General features: G+C 38.4%; 1 protein-coding gene across 1 annotated transcript in view; it reads left to right on the top strand.

Moving 5' to 3' along the window:
- The first annotated feature begins 6,100 nt into the window (after window positions 1-6,100).
- The window catches only part of LOC107595610 (atrial natriuretic peptide receptor 1-like), a 44,721-nt gene continuing 27,841 nt past the window's right edge, over window positions 6,101-22,980 (top strand). The window contains exons 1-2 of the mRNA XM_016286075.1: window positions 6,101-6,728; window positions 7,339-8,115. Of these exons, the coding sequence (XP_016141561.1) occupies window positions 7,368-8,115 (748 nt within the window). The 5' untranslated portion in view covers window positions 6,101-6,728; window positions 7,339-7,367. The remainder of the gene's footprint in view (window positions 6,729-7,338; window positions 8,116-22,980) is intronic.

Genomic DNA, 22,980 nt, shown 5'->3' on the forward strand with positions numbered 1-22,980 from the left:
AATTTATTCCAATTGCCCTAACCCAGGAAGACATTTATGGGGGACTATGTGGGCCAGATGGGCTGAATTTTAGCACTAGTCCAGCCCTGATGATTCTCCTCTTCTATAGGGCCAGAAAGACCTTCTAATAATACAATTATTTAAAATAAACTCCTTAAGGGAGCTGTATATGCTCAAAAGTTGTTGTTGCTTCTGGAAACCTGTTTGCTTTGACTTCATATCTAGTGTTAATGTATTTATTCTTTTAATGTATTGTAGCCTGGAATATTTAATGTGCATACACATTGTATCTCTGTGTGTTGGAGATTTGATAAAAAAAAAAAAAAAAAAAACGAATTATTCCTGTGGTAGAAAACATTGTGGTACCAAGATGCGCTACTATGAAGGGGGGCCCTTGGGTTTGCTATAGCCCCAGGGCCCTATGTGTTCATAATCCGGGCCTGCTCATGTGGGCCGGAGTGTTTAGGCAGTTTCTGGATTACAAAGGCATTGATGCTCCTCAGTTGATGCTCCACTCATGCTCCTCAGACCTGAATCCAGTTAAATTTACATTTAGCAGACGCTTTTATCCAAAGCGACTTACAAATGAGGACAAGTTGTTTTGTATCAGAGTATTTGAAGCTGGTAAGCAGCACCACAGACTGTCCAGGAGATTACTGATGCCCTGATCCAGGTCTGGAAGGAGATCCCCAGGAGACCATCCACTATCTTATCAGGAGCATGCCTAGACGTTGTTAGGAGTGCATATTCAGTAAGTCAAGATTTCCCTTCATCAAGATCCAATGTGTGATTTAAGTGTTCCCTTATTTATTTTTTTTTTTTTTTGAGCATTGTATTTACATAGTGAAAGACACTAAATATCACAGTTTTGTTTTTGTTTTTTAATTGTATTTTTAATTCAGTTTTAATTGTATAATAGTTTTCTCAGTAGTTCTAGACTGAGTGGAGTGAATGAGTCTTCACATAAAAAAGGAGTTCAGTTCAAGTTCCACAAATGAGCAGCTGGGCCTTTTTCTGTCATGGTGACTCTTGTGGGAATAATGATGTCTGAAGGTAGGGTTGGCATATAGCAAGGACAGGCAGAGTGGAACTGACAGTTACTATTAAATTAACAGAAATCAGTTTTTTTTGGCAGATGAAGACGTCACTCTAGCAACCACCTAAACATTTCACAGAGGCTGCTTTTACCATCATATCGAAGAATTTCGTAAAGCCTTGGTTATCTGGAACTGATGCCCACAATGACATTGTCACTGCAGCAAGCAAATGGATTCTTTATCCCGATGTGCAGAGATACAGACCAGTGAAGAAGTTCTGCAGCTGAATTTTCAAATTCTGATGGTGACTGTAGTTGGCCTACAGCAGAAAGAAGCTACTTCTATTTTTTTGGTCAAACTTCAGACAGTTTTAAAGGAGTCATTGTTGGCCTTTGCCTTTTGTCTTGGTGGCCAGTCCATTTAAGTACCTGAAATTGTCAGCCAAGTATAGAGCGATTTGCTGAGCCTGCTGAAATCATACAGTTGTTCTACAAGGTTGAACTATGAATCCATGAAAATTGTTCTCACCTCATAATGCAAATGAAACAGGTGAGTGAGAACTTTTCCATAAGAGAGTTATTGCACTTCTGTGTGTAATGGAAGCTGGCATTGTTCACGCTATATCCTTGTATAAGGATGAAAACCGGAGTGTTTGTAAAGGTGACACTTGATATAGTTAATCTTTACGACAACTCAATCCAACACAGACATTTCCTTTGCAACCAATCCTTGGCGACGTGTGTACCAGAGCCTCATCTTTGCTGGAAACCACAAACTGTTGTATAAGTTGTTAAAGGTTTGCAAAAGAAAACTTATCCTTGATTTTGCCATCATAGTCAGACGTAACCCATTTTCTGTCGTCTATTCTGTGCTAAACTGTATTATTAGACTGAGAATCAAATAGAGTTGATTAACTGCTTTCTTTGCCAGCATAACACTGACCATAGCTTTGTCAGCAGGTAAAATTACATCCTCCCTGATTGCATGTGGCTTGCTAGCCATTACTTTTTCTGAGGCTTTAGAGCTATACTATTCTTACAGTGTGCCTCATGCAGGTGTGCAGAATAGAGATTTCCAGGATAATTTTTGACATCAGATAACTGTTGCATGGATGATGACCACCCATATCCAGCAGCTCCTCAGGGCTGATAAAATGATGGTAAAATAGTAGTCAGACATTCTCCCTGATAAGGAAGCTATAGCTTACTTGCCTTCCGGTATTTTCACTAATAGAGAAGGCTTTTGGGTCATTGAGGTTATGTACAGCAAAATGGAGCTGTCAACTATCAGTTGGTTTACACCTTTTAAAAAATTGAGCCTAGCAATTGGTGACCATGTCCTTAACAAATTTCATATTCAGTGGTAGTTTTTGTTTCACAGAAATCCATACTTATTTAACGTGAACTGGCTTTGTACATGTTCTTTCTCCAAATGAGGTTTGACCAAGGTTATCTGTCACATGATCATGTAGTTAACTGGTATCAGATTAAGTGGATATTCTGAAGACACAGCCACAATTCATTGAATCCTGGTTTCCTGAAGCTAAATAACAAGAAATTCTGAAAATGAAACCTAAAGTGAATACACCAAGCAGCCTTCTGTTGGTCAAGGTGCCAAGTTCACATGAAAAGCTTGAATCTGATGCAAAATTTCCATGCCCTTACACAAAATTCCTGAATATGCAATGTTCTTCAAGACTTACATTGAAGGAGGGATCTGAGTCATGTCTAGAGACCAGAATATCATAGAGATTTGGGGGTTAACCACCTTAGCAACTGCATAGCAACACCCTGGCAACCATCCACAATACCTTAGCATCGTATCAGCAAAATGCAAGTGCCTTCAGAAAATGTGATAATCTAGTGTGACAGTAAGGCATGTTTAGAGTTTATCTACAATTCAGATCACTTCTGGTTTGTAACAAGGCAACTAGCCGATACTGGTTGCCATGGTAATCTTGAGTATGATTAGGACTTGTGCTGTAAGAGAGGCCACAGGTTATTTTTGTGTGTGTACTGTGATTCAGATTATACCAAGGGCTGCTGACATCTCTTCCCAAAGTACACTTGCACCACTTCTGCCTAATGATTTTGTACCAAAGCAGCAAAATAACCATGTGTGAAAGCGGCAGTTAACCAACCAAACACCAGATCTGTAGTGTAAAATAACCAGACGATCAGAAAGGATGTTATTCCACAGAAAAATCATTGTGTTTTTTTTTCTTCAATAAATGGACTTAAAGGTGCTTTGAGGAAAAGGGAGAGGGAGTCGAGAGTTTCCTCCCACGTACACACGCAGGAAGTCACTACTGAGCAGATGCAAAGCGTCATTATGGGCCTGACTTATTCGTGCTGAGGTAATGCATCAGACCACATTTTGATCCAGACGAGAGATTAGATGCGAATGAAATGTTTACACAGCTATTAAGATCAAGACACTTGACACACTCTCACACAAAGGCACGTCCTCCTTGTTCATTTCCGCACCGTGATTCCGGACCTCTTCTCGCCGCGTCGTGAGGTTTAGAAGCCAGTGACCAAAGAGCACTAAAAAGGATGAGAGATCACTCCAAACATCAAACATCCTGGAAACAGAGGGAGGAAGCAGTTTCATTAGGCCATGGAAGAATTCAGACCAAAACAAAACAAGCAAGAACAGTTTGTGCGTATTTTTGCGCGCACAGGAATGTGTGTAGGCTGTTCCGTTTTTACCATATAGTGATTGTATACGTCACTGGTAAAGCTCACTTGTGTTTGTTTGTTACAAAGAAGAGAACTTTGAATGTGGATTTATTGGAGGTTGAACTAAGTTTGAGTGAGTAATACAGAAGAGCGTAGGAAAGGGGGAGGAGAGGGAAGAGATAAAACAAAACAAGCAAGAACAGTTTGTGCGTATTTTTGCGCGCACAGGAATGTGTGTAGGCTGTTCCGTTTTTACCATATAGTGATTGTATACTTCACTGGTAAAGCTCACTTGTGTTTGTTTGTTTGTTACAAAGAAGAGAACTTTGAATGTGGATTTATTGGAGGTTGAACTAAGTTTGAGTGAGTAATACAGAAGAGCGTAGGAAAGGGGGAGGAGAGGGAAGAGACGAGAGGAGGTTACCTGTAATAACAACCCTGGAAATGCTAAAAAGAGAGAGGCTGTGTTCTAAATGGCCTCCTGCGTACTGTGCAGTATATACTGCACACTGCCTAATAGTTTTTAAATTTAGTATGTGAAAGCTAATGCATTATGCATAAACATTTTAAAAAAGAGATGTAAACTGCTCACCTTTTAGACTAAAATTACTGTTTTGAAAGCAAAAACGGCCACCTTCGTAATTTGTGGAGATCTATCTATCTATCTATCTATCTATCTATCTATCTATCTATCTATCTATCTGTCTGTCTGTCTGTCTGTCTAGTAAAAAATTAAATCATATATAAAATAGCTTATTATTTTACCAGAATTTCTGACGTTTTTCACCCATGAGATGAGACGTGATACATATGTTATCATTTTATTATGTACCGAGTGTAATCAACTGTTCATCTTTGGGGGGAAAAAATATATATATATATATGTTTAATCTATAGCCACAAATGTTGTAACTTTTGAATTTCTGCTGATGCAACTTCCGGTTCTTTCGTGAAGTAAGTGTGCTCTGATGTACTATACATTTTGGTAATAGGCACAGGTATTACAAGCACAAGGGAATTTTATACTGCACATACTGTATATATTGCAGAAATAGCAAGAGTAGCATGGTAGTAATCGAGCATTGTCAGAGAAAGAGCGAATGACAGAATGAGTAAGGGTGCAACATATCCTGTTTTGGAAACTCTAGCCACTGGTATGTGTGTGTGTGGTTGACCGGATGAGGTCAAAGGTGCGAGGGGGCAACATGGCAGCATGGGCAATCAGGGAATGAATGGAAGGGCATTTGGTCGGCTATGTCACAAGGACGGTGGCGGAAGTTTAAAAGTAACAAATCGGCCCTCCTGGAGGCGGGGAAAGTGAAAGTGGCTCACAATTGATCAGCTGTCCAGCCCTCCCTATGCTTCTTATTTACGACCAGCCATAACCGGGAGGTGCTGGCCTGGCGCGCAGCATGTCTTTCCTGGTGTGCTCTGTGTACGGGAAGCCAGCAGCTGAAGTCCTCCCTGTACTTTATTGATCTGGAAGTTGTTTGTCAGGGTGAGTACTGCTGAGGACGTGCCAGATGAGACGCTCCCGCAGAAGGCCAAACGAAGAAGAGAACAGAGCAGAGGAAAGGACGGAGAAGCCAATAAAAGTGCAACGGACTACACAAAAATAGCATGTTTTAATTGGGAGGAAGTGGTCGAAAAATCTGGAACAATGAGGAGGAAGAAAGGCATGTGATTAAAATGCCGGAGGTCAAGAGGGACCCCACCTCACCTCGCCTCTCACCAAACACTAGCACAGTGGCAGGGACAACACAACAAGTCTTGCTTTCTCATCTATCCAGCAAACTGTTTTTCCTGTGTGCATGCAAGAGGTCAAGTTATTGTTACACAATGATAAAGTGGCTGCTCATACTCATACTGTGTAGGGCACAGTGATCTTGTAGCTATACAACAAACATATGTCAAGCAGCAATGTAATTCCTAAACAAATGATTAATTCACAATTGCTGGGCCACAAATATCCTAATCAGTAAATATTCATTTAAAACGCACACACACACACAATATATATGACCATAAAATTATATGGTTGTAACCATTTATTAAATATTGGGGTAAGCAAATGTATAAAAGCAAAACTGTACATTTTTAAAAAATTAAGAATAAATTGAGAATGAATGTTCTAACGTTTTATCTATCTATCTATCTATCTATCTATCTATCTATCTATCTATCTATCTATCTATCTATCTATCTGAGGTTCTGATGACAGAATGGGGTAATGATGCCACATGGCTGCGCAACAGTGCTGTAAACATTCTTTCTACACCTCTCTTTCTCCTCCTCCTCCTCCTCATCCTCCTCTCCCGCCTGCACTTAGACTCGCACACTGTGTCATTCCCTCTCTCAGTTCTCTCCTCCTCCCACCTTGAGCTTCACGATGCTTTGACTGACCCAACACTCAGTGGATGAGCCTGAGGGGAGAACAGCCTTCAAACACAGACTGTGCCTCACAATAAACCCACACGTTTCATTTTATTTGATCAAATCTTTGCGTTTTTCCTCATGAAGATTCGAGTTTTGTAGATGCAAACGTGAACGTAATTTTTACGTTGATTTCACTTTTGTTGTGCCACCGTGCGCATACTGCATCAAATCCACACCCGCTGAGATTTGCCCATCTTCTCCAGTCGGGAAAACAGCAAGGAGAAGAGGACACGTTCAATAATTTTTAACTAAAGAAGCCTCGATACTCATTAACAAAGTTTCCAAGAAATTCACATGCGCACCAGGAAAGGGAAAGAGTTCCTCTTTACGAATCCCGTTTCCTCGGCACGTTCGGAGAAAGAAGGGAGCTTGAGAAATCATGCTGGTTTCTGTGGAGAGGGTCAAGACACTAAAGTTTCACTCCTGTAAATTGGATGAGTCGGTTTGAGCTGAAAAAAATCGACGCGTTTGCTCCGAGAGATGCGCGCTGCATTCACAAGACGCGGGTTTTAATTTACAGAGGAAGGCAAGGATTACAGAGGGATTATGACACCAAATGACGACCTGATCTGTGGTAAAATATTATTTAAATTAATTTTATTGTTTTCAACTGTTGACAGTTATGTTTTATATCAAAAGTGTGTTTTAATATATTAGGTTGAAGTGAGAGTGCGCTCTTGCGTCCCGGTCGACTACGCTGGTAAATGTTGTTCTCTATACACTTGCGTTACGTTTAAGAAGTCCAACGTTTTCTTCTTCTTCCATTTTTGCTTTTTAAGGTGTGTAAAGTGAAAAGTTACACTTTTAAAAACGTGACTCCAGACCCCGTGGTTTAGTTTCATTCGGTAGTGAGCGCTCCGTCCAGATGTTGTTGAACGCCAGAACGGGTCATATGCGAACGCAATTGAGAACTTTGCTGTGAAATAATCATTTACACTATTACACAGCGTAGTCTTCTCAGTTATGCTATCATGCATCTCTCATTTCTCAAGAGAACAACTTTTTCTTAGAGTGAATAACTTTTTAATTATCTGAAGAATCTTTTGCACTGAAGAAACTCTAACACTGCTTATTGTTGTAGCCATTTTTAGTTGTATACAGTTTCTTGTTTCATTTCTGTCGACAATAACTGTGAATGGTGGGCATTTCCAGTCTCAAGTGGGTCTCTGTTTTGATGTTTTCAGAGTCTTAGTCCTACCCATCCATTTTGAGAATGGAAGTTTTCCGGATGGGGCCGCTGAGGCTCACTCTTCTAGTTCTGCTGAGCGGTGTGTCATTTGGAGTGGTTGAACTGGAGCCGCTCGCTCAAAAGCAGCCTCAGTCACTCCATCCCCATCCACCTCAACAGAACATCACCCTGGCAGTCATCCTGCCTCTACACAACACAGAGTACCCCTGGGCATGGCCCCGGGTTGGCCCTGCCTTGCACTGGGCCCTGGACAAGGTGAACTCTGACCCCAACCTGCTGCCAGGCTACCATCTACAACTGGTCTTCAACAGCAGCGAAAACAAGGAAGGAGTGTGTTCGGATTCAGTGGCTCCTCTCGTGGCCGTGGACCTGAAGTTCTCATATAACCCCTGGGCTTTCATCGGGCCGGGTTGTGACTACTCTTCCTCACCTGTGGCCCGTTTCACCACACATTGGGAGGTTCCGATGATCACAGGTGGGGCGAGAGCACTGGGTTTCAATTTGTACTCTTCCATCACCAACATCGGCCCCACGCACAAGAAGCTGGGCGAGTTTGTGGTCAGGATGCACCGGCATTTCGGTTGGCACAAACACGCCATGCTCATGTTTAGCGATAATAAGAACGACGATCGCCCGTGCTACTTTGCCGTGGAGGGGCCGTACACACAGATGCGCGAGGACAACATCACAGCAGATGACATGGTGTTTAATGAAGATGATGAACCCATCCGTTATGAAGTGCTTCTCCGGGACATCAGCCAGAAAGCCCGTGGTAAGTGTGACATGCGATGGGGTGGGAAAACGATGTCAAGTACTAATGGCAGGCTGATGTTAGATGTCACATATGTCAAATGAAAAAGCTCTTGCTCACATTGTCTGGCTGTCATTGGTTTGAAGAACCGATCTAATTTTTTCTGGCTTGGACTTGTCATTTACTGTAGCACATTCCACTAAAAAAACAACTATGTTCACACAGCAGCGTAATACAGTTGCCAATCCCATTTGGAACGATACACACCCTTGTGAAAAAGAAGTGTGCTTAATTGTACTGAATGCACAATTGGAGTGTTTGAAACTTAAAAATATATATTTTTTAAAAACTTAAAAGCAGAGAATATAGTATTAATGAAGTAAAAGGCCACTTAAAGAGAGTACACTTTCATGCACTTTGTAATAATGTCAAATTAAATGTTTAATTTTAAAGTACATTTTAAATCATTATGTTTTAATAATCTTTTGTTGTGCTTTAAAGTACAATTATTTTGAAGTGTTGAACACTAAAGTACTTGATTATAATTCTGTAATGTGTTAACTGTGGTGTGTTATTTGATATAAAATTGAAAGTAAATCAGTTTAAATGTACTAAATTATGACTTAATCATTACAAAATATGTGTAATTACAAAATATATAATCAAAAAAGACCATAGAAGCAATCTAAAAAACACAATATAATTAATTATGAAAGTCTTACTTTAGTGGGTCATAAACACTCGTAAGTTTACTTAATTGCATTTCATATAAATGTAAACTATAATACATTTTCATTTATGACATGCAGTTAAGTGTCTGAAAACATTGCATTCGGTTTATTCTTTTAAAGTTATTTCCATAATAAGTAGGGTAAACGTACCTATTAAGCAGTTGTTTGAGAGATTTTTGAGAGTAAGTTCAGTTGATAATGTGCTTTATGAATAGACCTGCTGTCATCACGTCATTGATATGCAGTACATGTTACATAATTTCATTCCTGTCTATCACTAATGTGAGTGCTACAAACCTCTCTCAGGTTATGAAAAATGAAAAATATTGTGAGGCTGGGGAGTTTGGAAAGGATTGGAACCAGTGTTTTGAAATGCCAAACAGTTGAGAATAAGAATCAAATCCGTGAAGACAAAATTAGTTTTGATATTTGCTACAGGTATCTGGTTTTCTTTCTCTGTGGTAACATGCATTATTAAATGAGTTGGAGAAGAAGATTGTCTCTGATGCCTGTCTATGCAGACGTGATTTTATCCATTCTTGTCACCCTTTAAATATACTATACTATTTGAGAGTCACACCTGATATAAAAACTGAATATATCTCAAACATTAGCTAAGTTTAGATGCAACCAAATAATTCATTAGTAATGGGACTGAAAATTCTTTATGTAAACAAACACCTCAATCAATCGATCTGAATGAAATTATAATGGGATTGGAATGGGTGGTGCACACCTGAAATAATGTGATCAATAGGAAAGAATTTAAGCACAGAAATGCTTGAATTTGACAGTTTTCAATTTGTGTACATGCGGAGTGCTGTGGTGTGTATGTTTTCAAACGTTTTATGTCTTATGAACATGCGTATGTTTAAGTAAGTCTTATGTTACAAACTGGTAAATGGAGACTGAATGCTTACTAAATATTTGCTAAAAAAAAGTTATTTTGATGTATATGTCAGCTGTCTTTTTAGATATGTCATCACGATAAAAAGTACAGTTATACTTGCAGTAGCTCCGGTAACATTCACTTTGGTTTTATCTGGTTCTGAACATGGCAACTGCGCTTATGTTGAGGTTTTGTCTGGAATACATGAACTAAAAGTTTAGGGTCAGAATCTGAAATTTTGCCAGAATCTGAAATTGAATTGGATTCATCCAAACATACATAACTTTTGACTGCATGAACACAGCCAACTTGTTTAATCGTAAAAAAAATAAATAAATAAAATTTACAAAAATACAAATAGTAGCATTTTCTTTCTACTTACTGAATGTCAGCTTCTGTTTGTTCATAGAGTTGTGTACTCTCAAAATATGTTTAAATGAGTAAATAAAAAATAATTACAACAAAAAGTATAATAAAGATAATAACTTGGGCATTGCCAGGTATTCTAAGTGGTTATTTTGGTGTTACTGCTGTGGGGTCAGTAGGATATTCTTGGTGGTTGGTAGGGTGATGGGATGTTGCTATGGTGTTGGTAGGGTATTCTAGGTGGTTGCTAGGGTGTTTTGGGTGGTTACAAAATACAAAAATAAAATAATTAGGCTATATAGTAATGAAAATATAATAAAGTAAAAAAACTGCATCAATTGGATATTTCAGAGGTTGAATATGACTAATTACAATTACAAAAGTACTTGGGATGCACAATAACATTTGTTTTCAGAACCGATCCGATACCAAATATTCTGAGTATCGGCTGATACCGATAATGATCTGATACAGCACAGGTTTTTTTTTAATCAATATAGAATTTCTATACCTCTGTGTGTTAACCTGATCATCACTGTTTTGTACGTTAAACACAATCTACTAAATATAGACAACTTCATTATACAGAAAAATAACAAATTAAGAAAATGTTACACATTGCTCTTTGTATTGTTGTAAAATACATTTATGAAAAACAAGTAAATGTATTTATTTATATATAAATATATACTATAAAATTAAAAGACATTTCTTTTAAATGTATAGCACAGTAATGAGGCAGCAACATATGATAGATAGGACAGAACAGAACAAGAAAGGCTATTAACAAAAGTATTATAACATGAAAGGCTCCAATACAGGCCGGCACAAAGCGCTTATGCACATCCCGTGCACAGGATGATGCGCTTGAAGCAATGTGGCATAGAAAAGTTCAAAGCACAAAGGGAAGAAATATTGATGCGTAGTGTATTATATGTGTGATAGAGTCTTTTCTTTTAACAGTTTGAAATTTCAGTTACTGTGCACGTGGAAAACAATTCATAGTGCTCTCTACTCCAGTGTTGTAATCTAACAGACACCCGGTAGAATATGCTTTAGAAACAGCACTAAACTCCAGCAAGATAAACTTTATGGTGCTTTATAATGTTTTTGTGTCTTTCATGGGGCTTAATAATAACACAGAATAGTATACGCACAATATCAGATTTGGATCGGTCTTGTCCGATACCCAATCCGACAGAAAATGGCAGTATCAGAGCCGATACGGATACTCGGATACGGAGTATCGGATCGGTGCATCGCTAAAAAGTACACCTTTAACATCCTATAACAATATGTACTTAGATAACAAAAGAAGAAGAACATTAAACTCGACTGCTAATGCAAATATTGACAGAAATGTGACTGACCGGTTTATAACTAGAGCCTATAGTCTTTTATGAAGTGCAGATTTATTACTCAGGTCAGTCTGTGAGCTGACACAGGTCCTGCACAGGTGAACAGAAACAGGAAGCAGAAGCCCCTCGAGCTCATCTGTGCCTGAGAAATGAGTTCACGCAAGCACTGTTCTGGAAACAATTAACTCAGAAGAGATGCAAAAGCACTCTACCTCGTCCCTGTGCCCCTATTCCCAGGGTCTGAGAAAAAAATTTGAGCATTTCATAAAAGTTTGTACGGGTAATAAAATCCTGAGAATATGAAAATTGGAAAGAGACATAAAGGGAGAGACAGAGATATACTGAAATGTCGAGAGGGGAAACAGTACAAACTGAATAATATTGAGAAAATTACTGGCTCATTGTTGACTTCACACACCAAGAGACATAAGAGTCAAGGTCGTCTCCTCTTCAGGGACAGAATAAAAGGAACTGGCAGACAGGCGGAGATTGATACATGTGGAGAGTTAGAGCTGAGAGAATAGACCAATTATAGGTTTGTAAACATTCAGGATGCGCGCGCATCATGGTTGCAGAAAACCCGGGAGAGATAGCCTTTACCGCTAGAGAATTATACGGAAACGGTACAAAATAGTTATGTTTAAAAAGACTATAGATTATATTGATTAGATGTAATTTTCAAAATGTTCTCCGCATATTACAAGAGCTTGTCACCCAGCAATAAGCACTGTTATTCAACGAAATTGACGTTAGAGAGTGGGATAGTCTTATAGAGCCGAAAAAGGGATGACGTTTTTTTTTGTGTGCGGAGCCTATCTGGTGGCAGAAAATGACGGTTTTCAAGTGGCAGTCTATGGAGCCATGGAATAAAAGAATAAAAAAAGGTCAATTTGATTTTATATTTCAAAATTCTGACTTTTTTTCTCGCAATTCCGAGATTATATCTCACAATTCTAATAAAGAAAAACAACTCATCATTCTCTTTTTTCCCCTCGGCTCTTCTGGCTTTTTCCCTCAGAATTGACAAACTCACTATTTTTGAGTTAAGTCGAGTTATAAAATTCGAATTAGGAAATTTAAACTTGCATTTGCGAGAAAAAAAAGTCAGAATTGTGAGATAAAATAAATAAATGTTATGTAAAAATGTTAATAGTAAGGTTTAAATAATATTTCATGCTGTAACTGTAGGGCTAATACAATTCGTCCCCTATGAACAGCATATGTGAATATTATGTAGACCTATTGTTTAAATCAAATTTATGCTTTAAAAGTAAAGTAATCATAACAGTTTTCATCCATAGTATGTCCATTTAAACATCTGCGTTTAGCTTCAAATGGCGTCTTTGACGACAGTATTCTATCAAAATTATTTGCATTCTGATCTTGACATCAAAAGGCACAAAAATATTTTACCCATTTACCTCCACTTGTTCCCAGTGTTTTTCTGCAACCACTATGCGCGCGCAGCTGCAAATATCGTAACTGTACGTCTACTCTGAATCGGTCTATAATGATGAGTGCTTTGCATTTCTCTCTGTTTGCCTCTCATTCTTATTCTGCTGTTTTTTTGTAGGTAATGGAGAAAAATGTATTCGCTGATGCGTCGTGATTCTCAATCGATCCAAAATAATTTGTAGTAATTGTTAATAATTTTTTGAAAGACACGTGTAGGGTAAAGCATTATTATTAAGCATTATGGATACATGATGTGAACAGCACTCTAAAGGCGGCACATACAATACATCTGCAGGCTATGTTGCACGTATTTATATAATTCAAAGTTACATTTACACAACAAACAAACACACACTTGAGCCTTCAGATAAGTGTCACAGCCCAGGACAAAAGGGCTGAATGGAGATGCACTTTAAAACATCTTACATCGTAAAGAAAACAACTAGCCAGTGTTGTGTGTCATGAACTCTATATTTAAAGGAAATATGAAATTCAGACTTTACGTTTAAATCTGGTAATGCATGGAATTTACGGGAAAGCTCAACTAAATAACAGCGCTAATAAGTGGGGGGCGTGGTGGCTTTGGGGATCGGCGCTCCAATCAATCTACTCCAGAGCCAATCATGGGCCCCCTCCTTGCCCGTGCCCTAGGGCTTCAGCCCTGCCTAGCCCAATGGTTAAAACGGCCCTGGCTACATGTGTAGCCAAATTCAGATTCTATAATAAGCTCATCAATTTTAAACATTCACAATGTATATATACATATTTTTTCATGTGAATTTGGCCATGCATGTATGCATTATATCTTTTGCATGAATTATTAATCAGACCAGTCTGGTCTTAATTATCTCACAATTCTATCTTTATTTCTCATAATTCCATGCTTATAAATCTCACAGTTCAGACTTGCAGCTGTAAGTTTGTGGGGCAATTTTGACATTTTTCAGTCGGTCACTCTCGACGTCACGTCGGATGACCGACAAATTGGGATCTCGTTTAGAGAGACCAATCTCCTTCGAGTGTAAACTAAACAAGCCAATGCACATTGGCATGCGATTATTGCATCCAGCTGCCGCTGATCACAGCGTGAGTATAAGTAGGCAGCAGATGCAGCGCATATTCAGCTTTTCGCTTCGGAGCCGAACGGTTCTATCGTTCTGCTCCTGACCTTCTACAAGTAGTAAAAACTACAGTCAAGCACGCTCTTCGTGGGCTCTCGTGCTGGTGGACGGCGCTTCAGCGGCGGTGGTTTTCCCGTGTCAAGTGGGTTGCACACAACAGGCTGCACTACCCCCTGTGTGGGTTGCAGACAGCCATCTCCCCTGTGCGCTTCAGCACACTAAAAGAGCAATTTCCATCTAAAAGAGCTTCACGGGTGGAACGTCTTTTTAAAGACGCGTCTTTTTAAAGATGTCGTACCTCCTGTGTGTTTCTGGGTGCGGTCGTTACCTGGCACCGGGTGATGGTCACGATCGCTGCCTCTCGTGTCTGGGCACGAAGCACGCTGAGGTGGCTTTCGTGGATGACTCATGCTCCCATTGCGGGGGTATGACCATCTCGGAGTTGCGGACCAGACTCCTTTACCTGCAAGGGGGCGGAGTGCCCGTGCCTGTGCCACTGCCTAATGATCAAGTCATCGAGTCAGTTTTTCATTCATTTGATTTGTTCAAATGGCTGATTCATTCAGGAGTGAAGTAAATGGTTCTTTATGAATGGTCCATTGAGTCATTAGGCTTGTTCGACTTGAAGCAGATCATCACCATCAGATCGATCGGTGTGACATCAAAGTACCGCAAGAGCTATAAAGCTTGTTTGAGATGAGCAAAATCTCTGCAGAACTGATCACCTGTGATCACCGCGAGATGCATGCCGGTTATAAAAGTGTCCGAATTACGTCTGACTTGCTCTGATGTCATGCTGACGTGTGCCAAAAAACTCTCGCGACGCTTTCAGTTTGGCCGCACCACAGCCGACTCGTCAATAAATGAGTACAAAACAGCGTTTCCTAGCACCTGTCGCTTACTGATTGTTTGGAATTATAAATATGAGCGTAGTTCGTCTGTTAATATCACATGCACTTTTTTGTTTGTTGTTTTTTTATTGTTTGTTACTCAGAAGCAGGCAGTGCGCTGCATGAGACAAAAGAGTAATATAGCCAAAACAACCGCATAGCCGCTCTTTAGTGTAGATGCATGTTGATTTTATCAGACGATGCAGCGATTATAAATGAGAGTGACTCCTGGTTAACATGTATTAAAAGGGGTCGTGTTTAGTCACTATTTAGTGTGGTATTTTTTGACAATATTCACTCATCATGACAGTAAAATAGGGCATTCTAAGTCAATATACTGCAGTATTTCCTCTCTTAATCAGTAGAAAATATGGTTAACACCCAGTCATGCATGAAAAAAAAAATACCGTCTTGTACCGTGAAACCTGTATAATTTTGATCATACCACCCAGCACTAGTAAGGAGCGTAACATTTTCCTTCACACGCTTGAGGCATTCGGCCAATCACAACGCACTGGATAGCTGGCCAATCAGAGCACACCTCGCTTTTTAAAAAATTTACGTGTTTCAAAAAGGCAGGGTATAGAGGAGAAACAATCATGTACATTATGTGGAAAATAATGTGTTTTTTGAACCGCATAAACACATTGCATTACACCAAATACACAAAATAATGTTCTTTTTAGCAACGTCATATGACCCCTTTAAGAAATAAAATGCCGCTGTGTGTTGCTCAGAGACGAACAGTTCTGCTTTGTCTTTATATTTTCGTTGGCAAAATTGAGCAAAACAGACAACATGGTGTCTAAAATAACACAATATTAGCTTCTTATTTACTGAACTCTTGTATAAGATCAGTATCTCATTTGCACTCGTGTGATATTGCACTTAGCCTATTGCTCATGTGACATTGCTTAACTATATGATGTAAATATGTAAAAACTCAAAACAGTGACACATTTTGCCCCATATCTTGAATTTTAGGGACATTCTAACTAAGTTCTCTAGGAGTTGTTGCCCTGCCTCATATTTGTCATCAATCAACTGTATGAAATGTCAGATGAGATGACCCACATAGATCTGGGGCAAGTGCGTTAAATGCGTTAAAGGTTAGAATGTCTACGATTAATCGATTGAGGTGTTGGATGTAATAATGAACATAACAGTCGTCATTTACTCCCCACATTTGAGCTGCTGAAGAGGCAGAGGATTAACGGTACTTTAGTTTTGATGGGAATGCGCCGATCCCCGATCTGCCTAAATGCGTCTATGTTTGCGCGAATCATTCATGATCGAGCTTCATCTACAGAAGAAGTGAGTATAAGGGTTTTTTATGAATCTTTGCAAATCACCTTTCCTAAAATGTGCTAGTTAACAAGTTTTGCGGCTAAAGTAAACAGTCTGCTCGTCCCCCCACGGAAGAGAGGGGCGGGGTGAGCAGAGCTCATTAGCATTTAAAGCAACATGGACTAGAATGGCTTGATAAAAACAGAGCTCAGTTTGACAGGGGGAAAAGGGTGTTTTTTACACTACCATTGAGAAATGTTAACCAAAGTTATAGACTTTTCATTAAGACCTTAAAGATTTGTCATTTCTCCGATCACAAATGCATACAGGGTTTTATGTTTACACGGCGCGATGCAACCCAATGCGTAAAAAAAACAGTATAAGTCATTATAATCCAAAAGTATGTCCCCACTGGATGCAACAAATGCCTTGTTTATAATGGGTTTACATGTTTTTGAATCGTCGCTCCAGCCGGACAGGGCATCACAGTATGGTAAGAGGCTTAACATTTCCGTCACACGCTTGAGGTATTCGGCCAATCACAACGCACTGGATAGCTGGCCAATCACAGCACACCTCACTTTTCAGACCGATTATCTTTGTAAAAAATCGACGCGTTTCAGAAAGGCGGGGCATAGAGGAGAAACAATAATGTACAGTATGTGGAAAATAATGTGTTTTTTTAACTTTAAACTGCATAAACACATTTCATAACACCAAATACACAAAATAATGTTCTTTTAACAACATCACATGACCCCTTTAAGAGAGTGTTAGATGTAGCAGTAAATATAAATCTAAATGTAAAATTACAGAAAATGAGTGTGCATAATAGCCAATAAATTAAAAAAATCTAACTACTGTAGTACTGATACATTGTGCATCCCTATTAAAGAAGCTGTTTAAATTTTATAGACCACAGTTAAAATGATTTAAAATTTAAAATGTTTTGCAAAAGCATTTAGTCTATTGATGTATTTCATGGAAAGTTTGAATTGAAATCCATGTATGTATGTATGAAGTCGCCGTCTGTATATCTCTCATATGAATGTGAGCTTAGTTACTCTTTTGTAAAGATGGATTCAAGGCCATACTAATGATGTATGTAGCATGCTAGTCAAACATTGCTCAGCCGACCACCTAGCAGTTTTAATTAACTCAAAGTTTCTGTTTTCCCTGAAAGCTTGAGGCTTTTCCAATAAATGTCTTTGTAGATCATTAATTCTGACGGTCTGACACTAAACTATTCATCACAGGCAATAATGAATGACATTCCCAGGGTATTAGAGCATCAACCACCTTAAAGTCAGTGAGGAAGAGCGAGACAGCAGAGGACAGTGACAAAGGCAGAATGAATATGCTCTCTATAACAGTAATATGGACACTCCTCGGCTACACGCTCACGTTCCTAACAGCTGGTTAAATATATCTCTACATGCCTGGGCACGCTTGTCACAAAGCATTCTCTTTAATCAGGATCTGTCACAGGACTTTATTAAGTGTATGAAAACTGACATCTCAGCTGGTGAGGGATGAGAGGCATCGGTTTGGGCCAAGTTTGCATTTTTAGTTACTCTGAATTATGGTGGGTAAGGCAGAACAATTTTGAACTAATGACTTAAATCACAGTAATATGTAATTTAGGAATTAAGAATGTAAATGCTTGCTTTATCCAAAATTAAAATATTGGTGGAAGTAGTAATATTTTCTGCCTACAGTTTTATGAATACTGGGTGTTTGGACATAGAACTTGTTTGACATATTATGTTGTACAGTATATACAGTAGTAGTAAAATGGATAGTTCACCAGAAAATGAACATTTACTCACCCTGGTGTTGTTCTAAAGCCATCTTTCTTTTTCTAAACACAAGGAGAAATTTAAAAAAAGCCCTGTTTGTGCTTGTTTCTGTAATGGATGTGAATTCATTATACCATCAAGCTTTAAGCTTTACACCGTCAAGCTTTAAAAAAAGAATTCAAGTGTATGATAAAATGATCCCATGCAATTCAAGAGTTTGGTGAAAAACAAACCGAATTGTTATTTATTGCATGATGTATTTTTCTGCATATTGAAAGATTGCGACATTAGCTGAGGAACATGCTAATGGCAATCTTTTCTAAATAATTGTGGATCAAGTCCAATGTGCAGTTCAAAAGAAGTGCTTTTTTTGTTTGTTTGTGGCTGCCAATAGAGCGCTGCAGTGATGATGCATTTCTGTTAGCATCTCCCTGGTTCCCTCAACAAATAATAGGATTATCCATCAGCTTTTGGATTGTTGCACAAAAAAAAAAGCTCTGTGACCAATAAAAGTATGATTCTTAAATGTTTTGTTCATTATGATAATCTTCACAAATGAACACAACTTCAATTTTGAAACTTGAATTGCCGTAAATAATAAACTAGATTTAAGCTATAAATGAACTACAGTCACATGACTTCAGTGTCACCACCACTAAGCCTCCGACAGCTCTAACTAATATGTACACTTTAGGTAGCCTACTAATATGTAATTTTTGAAGTACTAATGTATACCTTTAAAGTACAATGTGTAAATAAGGTACAAAGATGTACCTTTTAGCTTTTTAGTTAACTACAATAACTCTGATTGGAACAGAACTTGTATGAATGTTAGATGAAGTCATTGCTTGGCAAAGCATGTGTATTGTGTGTTCTCATGGGTGGGTATTGTGATTACGTTGGAGCTCAGACTGGTAAAGCCCCTCTATAATAAGGAGCCTTTTAAAACGACTCTGACAATACTCCCCCAAACATTCATCTGTCAACACTGACTTATAAATACAAGATTTGGTTAGCAGAGTTGGCATATAAAGACTTGTTTATAGCCTGGGAACATAATTATTGTGGGGGAGGAGAGTGCTTGATGTAAAATATTGCCTTTGGATTCATATCTTTGTCTGAGTTTTTTGTTCTTGGTAAGGTTTTTTGATGCAAGATCTCACAGGGGCCATATACATGGCAGGTCTGTCAGAATTATACCTGATTCAATCATTTTACCTTTGGCTGGTCGTCTGAGGTATTTTCAGTCTGATTTTATCTGACTATAGGAGAATAAACATGCTAAAAAAGCTGTTTATGTGAAGTGACTCAGTATGACGAGAGAGCAGCGACAGCGTGAAATGAAAAAACGAAGAACTCAGAGCAAAACAATGAGAGGTAATTTTTCTGTCAGTCATGCCGTAAACTATTCCCAGCCCTGTCTTCTTGCATTAAATATGACTATGAAGGAAAAACAGAACTATATCAAATAGTTCCCAGCAGATACTGTTGATTAAGTGCAAAGAGATCCTTTTAGATCATTTTATAACAAGGGAGTTTACATGATTGCCAGAACTGGATAAATAGTTTTTTGTCGGAATAGTGTATTAGCATATGTATTTCTGCAGTGTACACTGCTGTTCAAATGTTTGGGGTCGTTAAGATTTTTTTTTTTTTAAGTCTCTTTTGCTCATAAAGGCTGCATTTATTTAATACAAAATACAGTAAAATCAGTAACATTGTGAATAATTTTTACTATATAAAAAACTGTTTTCTGTTTGAATATGTGTTAAAATGCAATTTATTCTTGTGATGCAAAGCTGAATTTTCAGCATCATTACTCCCGTCTTCAGTGTCACATGATCCTTCAGAAATCATTCTAATATGCTGAACCATTTCTTATTATTATCAATGCTGAAAACAGTTGTGCTGCTTCATATTTTTGTGGAAAGATAGTGTATGAAATAACTAGAACTCCTACTGCTGTACATTTGCCAAATTACTTTTGCAAATATATTTAACTCAGATTTGGACTGACTAAAAAAAATGAATACAGTTCCCTTTCAGTCGGTCACTCTCGACGTCACGTCGGAGTATGCATGAAATACCCAGAAGACCTACTGCTGTACGTTTGCCACATTACTTCAGCAAATATGGGCAAGTCAGATTTGTAAATTTTGGTTTGAAAAAAAAACCAAAAATGATTTTGCAGTCCAATTGGTTTAAAATTAATACTGTATGTGCCTTTTTGAAATATTTATCATTAGGTACTCTTATTAGAAAATACACTGTAGAATGCAATAGGTAGTGATCCATTTCATTTTAAATACTGACTGAGCCTGAATCAACAATTAAACTGGATTTTCACCAGGGCATCGCCATTAGGGAAATTACATCAGAATAGCTTCCAGCTCTGAATGCATTTGACTGGGCTGTGATTCTGATTGCCTGTTGATTAGTGGAATGAGGAGTGGAGATTTCTCTTAATTAATTTGTCACCCGTTGATTATGATCACATAACACAAGATGACACAAAGTGTTAGAACTAAAGATAATGTTTACCACTAACAAGCCAAATTCCCTGAAAATCCTTAAAAAAATAGCTCAGTTCCAAAACTTAGCAAGCTAAATTTGCCATCTACTACACTCTAAAAAATGCTGGGTAAAATAGGGACAAACCCAGCAATTGGGTTGTTTTGACCCAGCGGTTGGGTTACTACCCAGAAGGTTGGGTTAAACATTTAGCCTAACCACTGGGTCAGCCCAATTGCTGGGTTTGTCCCTATTTTACCCAGCACTGGGTTGTATTTAACCCAACATTTTTTAGAGTGTATATATAGCACAGCTGAAAGTATATCAGACCATTCACCTATGTGAATAAAAGAGATGAAAGAAAGACTATTTTGATAATATATGAAGATTTTATGTCTTGTCCACAAATGATGCGGTTTTAAAGGAATAGTTCACCCCTAAAAATGAAAATGTACACTCTAAAAAATGCTGGGTTGTTTCAACCCAACTTTGGGTCAAATATGGACTAACCCAACTTTTGGGTTAAAAATGTAATTAAAACATTGAATCCAATAATAATATTTGACCCAAAGTTGGATTGAAACAACCCAACACTTTTTAGAGTGCACTCACTGTCAGGCCATCCAAGATGTAGATGAGTTTGTTTCTTCATGGGAACAGATTTGGAGAAATTTAGCATTACATCACTTGTTCACCAATGGATCCTCTGCAGTGAATGGGTGCCGTCAGAATGAGAGTCCAAACAGCTGATAAAAACATCTCAATAGTCCACAATACAACTCCAGTCCATCAATTAACGTCTTGTGAAGTCAAAGGTTGAGTGTTTATAAGAAATAAATCCATCATTAAGACGTTGTAACTTTAAACCGTTGTTCCTGCTAAAATAAAGCTCATAATCCATAATAATGCTTCCTCCAGTAAAAAAAAAAGTCCATCCCCTTTTGTCCTCTCACATCAAAATGCTTGATCTGTGCATATTTCTCTCCTGATTCAGGAGAGATGACTTTTTCACTCGAGAAAGCAATATTATAAGGGACTCATTTGAAGTTTAAAAGCATCTTAATGATGGATTTGTTGCTTACAAAAATGCAGCTTTTCAGAAAATAATTTCTAATCTGGATGGACTGGAGTCGTGTGAATTACTTGTGGATTATTGTGATGTTTTTATCAGCTGTTTGGACTCTAATTCTGATGGCACCCATTCACTGCAGAGGATCCATTGGTGATTTTTGGGTAAACTATTCCTTTAATATTTAATTCCATGACCCTCACCAAAAACAGACCACTGATCTGCTCTACTGCATGTTCTGCAAAAAAGAATTAATGTGGTGAGGGAGTCATGTTGTTAGGAAAGAAACAAGTCTGTTCACTATAAAAGGAACAAAAGAAAGTTAAACATAGAGGTGAAGGAGACAGAAGCTATGTAGTGGCATAACAGAATTATTTTCTAAGAGATGAGTGTTTTAAAACTTGGAAAAGAGTCACTGTTTCCTGGAATTAGCATGAAATGGCCACTGTTAAAATCATTAATGCGAACCACCTCATAGATTGTTAGTAAAGAGTCCACACTTCATCTATAATCATTGTGCATGAGTGCTTCTGTAGAGCTCTTGTGTAGGTTCATCTGTTCCATTCTTCATTCAATTCCATGTGCGTGGAGAAGACCAGACTGTTATTGTGCCAGTTATAGAGGATAATGACGTATGAGTTTTTCTCAGAGCATCATAAATGAAGAGCTTGTGTGTGGTCCTGTTTGGTAATATTTTCATCCGAAATAATGAGCCCTCTCACATCTGTCACTGTTTTTTTAGCCTCACCTGCTGTGAATCTCTCAATGCAGTGCTGATGCTGCACACCTGAGAGACTCGAGTGCTTTTTGTTATTGTTGTGGAATGTGATTAGGTTTTATGACATCTGTGAGTTTGGACATAAATCAGTTTGGTTCACTCAAGTATCAAAGTCTTTTTCCAAGCTCCATAGCAACAGACACGGCACTTTATCTTCCGTCACCGGGAGTTCCTCCATGATCAATTATTTATGAAATTACTGCACAATAACAGAGGCTTTCAAAGGCTTCAACAAGTGATAGAAAGAAACCTAGATAGAACAACAAACAGACAGATAGACTTACCTTATCGTTCTGTGTTTTTTTTTGTCTGTCTATCTGTTGTTCTGTCTGTCTATTGTTCTGTTTGTAATTTGTCTGTCTGTCTGTCTATTGTTCTGTCGGTCTGTCTGTCTATTGTTCTGTCTGTCATTTGTCTGTCTGTCTGTCTGTCTACCTATTGTTCTGTTGGTCTGTCTGTCTGTCTATCTATTGTTCTGTCTGTTGGTCTGTCTGTCTGTCTAGCTATTGTTCTGACTGTCTGCTGTCTTGCTACATATTGTTCTATCTATCTGTCTGTCATTCTGTTTGTCTGCTGTCTTTCTGTCTGTCTGTCTGTCTGTCTATTGTTCTGTCTGTTCATCTGTCGTTCTG

This window comes from Sinocyclocheilus grahami, unplaced genomic scaffold (genome assembly GCF_001515645.1).
Source record: "Sinocyclocheilus grahami isolate Dianchi unplaced genomic scaffold, SAMN03320097.WGS_v1.1 scaffold205.1, whole genome shotgun sequence".
Taxonomy (NCBI): domain Eukaryota; kingdom Metazoa; phylum Chordata; class Actinopteri; order Cypriniformes; family Cyprinidae; genus Sinocyclocheilus; species Sinocyclocheilus grahami.